The 7,655-nt window shown below is 31.7% G+C and overlaps 2 protein-coding genes and 1 long non-coding RNA gene across 5 annotated transcripts in view; 1 reads left to right on the top strand and 2 right to left on the bottom strand.

The window, feature by feature from the left end:
- LOC108745998 overlaps positions 1 to 404 on the bottom strand; it is a 2,949-nt gene extending 2,545 nt beyond the window's left edge. The window contains exon 1 of the long non-coding RNA XR_001939130.1: positions 172 to 404. This is a non-coding gene — a long non-coding RNA (uncharacterized LOC108745998). The remainder of the gene's footprint in view (positions 1 to 171) is intronic.
- A 911-nt stretch (positions 405 to 1,315) lies between these two features.
- On the top strand, positions 1,316 to 4,045 carry LOC108745982 (DNA primase large subunit-like). Of its 3 annotated transcripts, none has more exons than XM_018482435.1 (8): positions 1,316 to 1,393; positions 1,533 to 1,775; positions 2,091 to 2,428; positions 2,508 to 2,735; positions 2,814 to 2,951; positions 3,030 to 3,408; positions 3,489 to 3,650; positions 3,735 to 4,045. In XM_018482435.1, the coding sequence occupies exons 2-8, from the start codon at positions 1,622 to 1,624 to the stop codon at positions 4,043 to 4,045; spliced, it is 1,710 nt and encodes a 569-aa protein (XP_018337937.1). In that variant the 5' UTR covers positions 1,316 to 1,393; positions 1,533 to 1,621. The 3 variants fall into 3 exon arrangements, with proteins under 3 accessions (XP_018337937.1, XP_018337936.1, XP_018337935.1); XM_018482434.1 differs by having other exon boundaries at positions 1,358 to 1,419; XM_018482433.1 differs by lacking the exon at positions 1,316 to 1,393 and adding an exon at positions 1,403 to 1,473.
- Positions 4,046 to 4,586: 541 nt separating this feature from the next.
- LOC108745993 (L-threonine 3-dehydrogenase, mitochondrial) overlaps positions 4,587 to 7,655 on the bottom strand; it is a 5,380-nt gene continuing 2,311 nt past the window's right edge. Inside the window, exons 3-5 of the mRNA XM_018482450.1 lie at positions 6,519 to 6,779; positions 5,021 to 5,287; positions 4,587 to 4,791 (exon numbers count right to left, since the gene is read on the bottom strand). Of these exons, the coding sequence (XP_018337952.1) occupies positions 4,631 to 4,791; positions 5,021 to 5,287; positions 6,519 to 6,779 (689 nt within the window). The 3' untranslated portion in view covers positions 4,587 to 4,630. The remainder of the gene's footprint in view (positions 4,792 to 5,020; positions 5,288 to 6,518; positions 6,780 to 7,655) is intronic.

Below are 7,655 nucleotides of genomic sequence, written 5' to 3'. Positions count from 1 at the left end.
CATTTGTTTTCCGTGTGCGGCTAACTTCACGCGAAAAAAGAGACGCGACGACACGACATGACGCCACATATTTTCAACCGAATAATTAGTGTGCTAGTACTATACTAAACCCTGTATTATGCGATATTTACACTGTTATGAGAAATAAAGGCAAAATTAATTATTGATCACCTTAGTAAAGAAATCCAACGATGAACGATCCTTTCGTGCCGTTTCTCGTTGTTTTATATTCAGCAGAATAGAATATGGAGAAAAAATTACATCAATTCGAAGACAGGGCCGCCGCGAACTTTTCCAATGTCGTTTTATATTCAGCAGGGATTAGAATCTGAAGTCTACTCGAAGACGGCTGCGAACAGTGCGAACTGTTTCAACGTTAAAATGACAGGACATACTCCGTCCGCTGCTCGAGTCACAAAACTGCGAGAGAGTGAACTACGCGCTATTTATAGGGACCGTCAAATGGTGACCCCCACCACTCGCATGCCAGCCAATGAGAGCGCGATGCCTCGCTGCGAATTCTTATTGGTCCGCGTTAGCTTTCGAATTTGATATATAAACGCTACGTGTAAAAAATTTCAGTCTTTCTCGGAATTTGTGGCCGTGCGTTTTATGAAGGTAGAGAAACCTGTACGCGCATTCGGCAAGCGCTTTTACAATGTTAGCATGTACTTAATACATAATTTACGTTACGTATACTGTAAAATTTCAAACATAAAAGAGTGTTTTGAATATGGGCAAGAAATTATATTCTTTTCACAAATTAAAAACTAATTACAATATAAGTTAATGAAGATTATCGAAAAAATTATATGAAAGAAAAATCGAACTTATAAAATAATAAGCAATTATAAATTGTGAATCATTTAAACACCGCGCAAGTATAGAAATATTAATTAAATTAACTTATTAATTAAAGTTTTATAGTAAAATTTTAAATCAAAATATTAATACAGCAGTACAACTCCACTGAGTTTTATTTTATTGTTAGATATTAAATATGATAATAATCATTACGCTCACTTGTGTATGAAATGAAAACATTCGGTTTTTTGTATAATATGTGCGGCATTGGAAAATGAACTTAACGAAATTATATCGACGGCAGAGAGAAACCTGAGCGAGGATATATTATTGTGTAGTTAACATCCATTTATTCAGAGGGCAGTAGTAGTAGCGCGGCAGCATTTTACGGCTACAAGTTTTGGGCCGTTATGTCCTCTCTCAGGTTTCTCTCTGCTAATATTTTTAAATTACAATTTCTTTCAAGAATAAAAAAATTCAAGAAAAATAATCGGTTGATTTTTTTTCAAATATTTTCTCTATTTTATTATGAATGACGTTTGAATGACGTGCCACATGGCGGGGAGAAAAGGCGGGAAAGCATCAGCTGGTTAGTATCATGGCGTAGAGCTGCACGTAAGAATGATTTTTATCTGATGTCTTATTTCTTCATCCTTTCTGTTATTTGTCGTAAGTAAACGTTAATAACGTCATCAAAATCGAAATATATCATATGCTATTGTTTGTAGATACGACCTAACGCACAGTTTTTCATATGTGCTTAATTTATGTTTACCTTCCACTGTGCAATTACAAGTAAACTACCGTAAGCTCGAGAATGGATTATAAGGCACGTCGGCGTTACACGGCCGTTGCGGATGTGAATGATGTCAACAATGATTATCCCCACGACATACAAATGTACGATGTGCCACCGGTCGGTGAAATATCGCTGGAAGAATTTCAAGAGCTGGGATTTGATAGACTGAAAGGTAGCCTTCTCTTCTATGCCTTTGTATTCAGTCATTGGTATTAGGCGTTTTGTCCGGCAAAAGATACAGATGACATAGTGTACATTCTTGTAATTTGTTGATGTTAAACATGAAATAATCATGGATATTTTCTTTTTAATGATACAAGTCTACATAAATATCGTTCTGTCTTTGTTACTTATTGAATGTCAAAAAAGATAGAATGATATTTATGTCAATTTGTATCACTAAATGAAAAACATTCTGCATTACATTGTGTTTCTTGCTGAAAACTATCCATTATATATATTGTAATCATGATCGACTTTATTGCAGTGTTACGGTTGGTAGAGACAACGAATTGCAGAAACGATCTGAAAATACAGGAAGATCGCAAGAAAGCTTTCGCCGATTGTCTGAAATCTGATGGATTGAAATATTATGCAAATCTCTTATACGCTGATGGGTCCAATCCACAGTCAGAGGAGCATTCACAGTCCAGAAGGAAAGATCACATATCACACTTTATCTTAAGACTAGTGTACTGCCATAACGTCGAACAAACCAAGTGGTTTCTTAATCAGGAAGTTGAGTTCTTCAAATTAAGATTTAGCTCGTTGGATAAGAAGGGCATTGAGCGTCTGTTAAGTATTAGCAACATGGATTGTATACTTGTATGTTTTATTATATTTTAATAAGAGATATTAAAAGGTAACGTATATTGTAATCTGATGATCATTAATGTTTTTTCAGATTTCGCAAGATGAAAAATTTGAAATGAAAGAAGAGCTTACTTTGTCATGTGGAAAAGTTACGAATATTGATATTGCTGATATTTATAAAGTACCTTTTGAGAAAGTCTGTGATTTGATGAGAGGACGTAAAGTATATCTCAAAGCAGGGATGGCATACATCACTCATATGGATCTAAGTTCTGTGTTTGTCTCCTATCTTAAAGAAAACTTAGTTACAGGATTAGAGGTAGAATTAGAACATAGCCTTTATTAGTTTTAAAGTAAAATTAAATTTTATTCAATTAATATTTTTTATATTTTGCAGAGTGCAAAAATTCTGTATGATAATATTTCTGATGACGAGAGATTGACTAAATATTTAACAGGTCTTCCTTCAGCCTTCTCTGGAATGGCGCGTGTCGTATGGTCAACTATAGCCACACCTATTGATAAACTAAATGATGTAAATCAATTATTATTTTAGTTAAGAATTTTATTTTTTTAATCTTGTCACATTTAAAATCTGTTTAAAAATTTTTAGTTATCAAAAATATCGTATCCATTATGTATGAGAACACTTCATGAAGCACTCTGTACCAATAGCCATTTAAGAAATTCAGGGCGCATGCAATATGGGTTATTCCTAAAAGGTATAGGTGTGACTGTAGAAGATGCTCTTCGTTTTTGGAGAGATGCATTCTCAAAAAAGACAGATGGGGTTGCATTTGAAAAAAAATATGCGTACTCTGTTAGGCACTATTTCGGTAAAGAGGGAAAGCAGACAAATTACACTCCATATGGTTGTCAAAAAATTATATCTAGTTCTGTTGGGCCTGGAGAATATCATGGATGTCCGTTCAGACATATGGATCGCGATTCGCTTTATCAAAAATTAACTAGTTGCGGTGTATTCGCCTCTAGTAAGATTATTGATTTTGTCACTATTGTAAAAAAATCAGGATTGTTCTTTTATATTCAATCTTATATTAATTTATTGTAGATATGACTGAAATATTGGACTTTGCTAAGGATGGACAATATCACTTAGCTTGTGCCAAGTATTTTGAAGTCATGCACAATAAACCAGCAAATAAACCACTTTTACATCCAAATGCATACTTTGCTGAAAGTCGTGCAATTTTAACCGAAGACGATGGTAAAGGTAAAAAAAAAAAAGAAAATTAAAAAATAACTTTTTAGTATTCGTATTGTATATATAACATTTATGCATGTGTTTTATTTGCAGATATAGATAACAAAGACAAGTTCTCTCAAAGTACGGTTGGAACTCCTACGGTTGGAAGCCTATCTTCAAGGAGAAGTGATAAATATCCTACACCTTCTAGAAATACGGAATTTTCTGGAACTCCAAAGAGAAATGATAGATATGCTACACCAACAAGAAATAAAGATACGGTCGACACACCTCTGAGCAAAGATCGAAAAATTAATTATGAAACACCAAAAAGAAATAAAATGACGCCAGTAAACATCGCAGAAATGCTGAATGACGATGATTTTACAGAATTTATGGATATAGATATGGATCAGAGTTAACAAAACATTGTCTTTCTATAAATCTATTTATATTTTTTATATTTAATTCACAAAATTTTTCCAAATGTTTGTTATCCTATTTATCCAATATCAATAGTAGTTTACTAAGTCAAAATTTTTTTATAAATACTGCTTATATGTACATAATACCAATTTTTAGATCTCTAACTTTCATGATCCATAACTTTTAATTATTACGACTATTTACAGAAAAAAATGTTTCAAATAAAAATTTAATAATTTTTAGCATAAAATCCAACTAACTACGTTTTAATAAGCTGCTATTTAAAATTTCAAAATGCTCTCCTTTATTCATTCCCGAAACAATTTCGAACATTCAATTATATTTAAAAAGCTTTGTAATCGAAAACCTGTATTTTTATCCGATTCTTGAGTTATCTGGTATACCTTATTGCTATTCTGTGTATAATTCATGTATGAAAATGCAAATGAATTATTTTTATAATAAAATTAATTATTGACTTTTTACACTTGAAGAACTACAAGGAATCGAGTGTATTGAATTTATAACACGAAAACATACATCAATTGAAAGAAGTCAATTATGTATCATTTTTACACAATTTATACGTAGCTGTTGACTTCTTTCAGCCGATGTTTTGATAGAAAATTCGTATTAACGTCCTCCACCATTAATTCCACTAGCCTCTGTAGATCATATTTATGCTGCCATCCCCAATCCCGTCGTGCTTCGCTATCGTCGAAAACTTGTGGCCAGCTTTCCGCTAAAATCAACGTAATAACAAAATTTATAATTTAAATATTTGTTCATAATCGAATTATGGTATATGTACAAAATACTTCTGGCGAAAATAACATCTCTTTTATATTTTGTTGTCCCAAGTTTCACCTCCTAGAAGCTTCGTTTACGCTTCTGTCACTCTCTCTTTACATTCGACTTACGCTCTAATTTTTATTTTTGCCAGAGACATATATTACCGTAGACATACATACCAATATGCTGTCGTTTGTCGGGTTTATAAGTAATTTTCAAATCCGGTATATATTTGAAGAGTTCATTGAACAATTCTTCAGGTGTGAAACTCATGGCTGTAACATTGTAAACACGTCTACGCAGTAATTTTTCAGGTGTATTCAAAAACTGGAAAAGCGCCGATAGACAGTCCTTGATGTATATCATTGGCAGTCTTGTGTGAGGCTCCAAGTAACACTCGTATTTTTTGTTTAACAATCCCTCATGAAATACTGCTACAGCGTAATCTACAGAAGAATAAAGAAAGCTAAAGGTTATTGTCAAATCTATCAAATGTGTAACACACATCTTCAAATAAAATGAAGAAAGTAAAATCTGCGGGTAGATAAATGTAAACTTCATCTAATGATTATTTTTTAGGAGACTTTTTTAATTATTTAATAATTTAATAATTTATATTGTCAGATGGAATTTATTTTTCTTATTATACATTTTACAATTGATTTTTCTAAACAGAATTAATTCCGATATAATAATAAATGTTCCTCTATTGATTCGCGCAAAGTGCAGAAGCGAGATGGATGATTAAATAAAAGTGATGGTGTGTTTGTAGAAACGTATTTTTATCGATGACGATGCATGCATTGGAAAATAAGGAAAAAAGGTGACCAAGAATTGAGACTCACTATATTATTTGCCAGTAGCATTGTCCTTGAGAAACGATTCTATCATTATGTAGTTATCTTAAACGCCGTTAATGCTCTAGTTCTTCGCAAAAGAAGGTTTAAAAAGATATCAATTTTCAGTTATCAGCCTATTCTACATGTAGCATTAAGTGTTCTTTGAGCATGAATATGATTATCTTGTTAGAAATCGGAAAAGTTAAACACGCAATATTCGTTTAAAAAATATTTTATTTTACCCAGTGAAAGATTATATCGATTTGTCGTTTAAATTGATAATTATTTCTCAATGAATAATATTTCTTGGCAGGGAATTCTTAAAGAAATATCAACAGATAAATTATTTAAGCATGACGGAAATAAATTATATCGAGATCATCAATGCGAAGAATGGACATTTGTCTTACATTTTGTTAAAAACACTCAACTAGTAGTTAAAAATGTATATTAGATATACAATCACTGCAAAAAATACCTAGAGTTGAAATTATACTTTCCGTCTAAAAATGAATGTTATATACATATGAGACAGTTTAATAAAAAAAAATTAATGTTTATTTAATAATACAATTTCATAATTTAATAATACAATTTCATAATATAAATGAAAATTTCCTCACATTTTATTTTAATTTCTTTTTTAAAACATGTCTACTTCTTATTAAAATTATTTGTTTATTCAGGCTTTAAATCGCTGCTAAAATATTTATTACTTTCAAATATAATGTAGAAAAATCTGTAATTTTTTCATAATTTTTTTTATTTTGTTAAAAAATACGTGTAATATGTTTTTTAATGTGCTATCAGGGTCAAAGAAAACAGGCGACATTCTCACCTGTAGTGCCGCCGCCGGGTGGATCGCTGCTGATTACGCCGGGAAATCGAAGACATCGAAAGTCGAGATCAAAGCGATGATGATAATACTCTCCTAAGAGTTCAGCGTGGACCTTGCTGACACCGTAAATCGTTCGAGGTCGTTGCACTGTGACATTCGGCGTGGGATTCCTTGGCGAATCGGGACCAAATGCGCCAATCGTCGATGGTATGAAAATTCTCAGCTTATACTGTTTTGCTAATTCAATAACATTGTGCATTCCTGTCGCATTTTACGAGATAATGAATTAATTACCCAATCAACAAACAATGTTTTCTAAACATGCAACGTACGCTGCATATACTCAATTAGCAGACAAATATTTATAAAGATTCTTAATGTCTTTAAAAGAATTACATATACTGTCTTGGTCACAAGTATAAAGCACCTCCACAAATTGACATCAACGTTTTATATGTAAAAATAAATTAAAAAACAATTTTATTGAAAAAATAATATTTATTTTTCTAACAATTTTTTAATATTTTTGTCCCTCCTTTGGTTTTTTATTGCAGCTTTTTCTAAGAAAATGCATTAAATTGAGGATGTTTTATATACTTAAATTATGATCAATTAAGGTTGTAGTTTTACGCGAATTTTGACCCAAATGACTTGGTTCTATCTTTCAAGCATGTTTTCGTAAATTGTGATATCACGTTTCGACTGTTACTTTATGTCCGCTTTCTCCCGGACACTTTCTTCCCTTCATGATCACGACCGCATCATAATTAATACCGTAATGACAATTAATTTACTCGTCGGCACAACATTCCATTTCACTTTGGACGCAATTTGCGAAAAATCACGTAAATGTCCTCGCACGAGAGGTTTTGCGTTTTATTAAATATTATAGAAAAAACAATAAGTAATTATACATGCTAAAGACACGAAATCTCTGTTAACATGATATAAATATGGATCATATCATTTTCAAGATTAAGAACGATCGTAAATATGAATAAATTAATACATAGAGAACACCAATGGCCGGTCAAAATTAGATGTTTCAAATAATATCATATATTCTTTATTAAATTTTATTTTAAGGTATTATTCGGACATTCTTTTTATTAAATTTGTTTTTATGAAATTTCTTTC

The sequence above is a fragment of the Trachymyrmex septentrionalis genome, unplaced genomic scaffold (assembly GCF_001594115.1).
Source record: "Trachymyrmex septentrionalis isolate Tsep2-gDNA-1 unplaced genomic scaffold, Tsep1.0 scaffold16, whole genome shotgun sequence".
Classification (NCBI taxonomy): domain Eukaryota; kingdom Metazoa; phylum Arthropoda; class Insecta; order Hymenoptera; family Formicidae; genus Trachymyrmex; species Trachymyrmex septentrionalis.
Note: the sequence above shows the minus strand (reverse complement) of the source record. Positions and strands in the feature narration are given on the sequence as shown.

What these genes read in the sequence shown, in the direction of transcription:
- LOC108745982 (XM_018482435.1), top strand. Translation starts at nt 1,622, where the DNA reads ATGGATTATAAGGCACGTCGGCGTTACACGGCCGTTGCGGATGTGAAT. An exon ending in GGGATTTGATAGACTGAAAG is followed by an intron (nt 1,776 to 2,090) that starts GTAGCCTTCTCT and finishes ACTTTATTGCAG; the next exon opens with TGTTACGGTTGGTAGAGACA. An exon ending in GCAACATGGATTGTATACTT is followed by an intron (nt 2,429 to 2,507) that starts GTATGTTTTATT and finishes ATGTTTTTTCAG; the next exon opens with ATTTCGCAAGATGAAAAATT.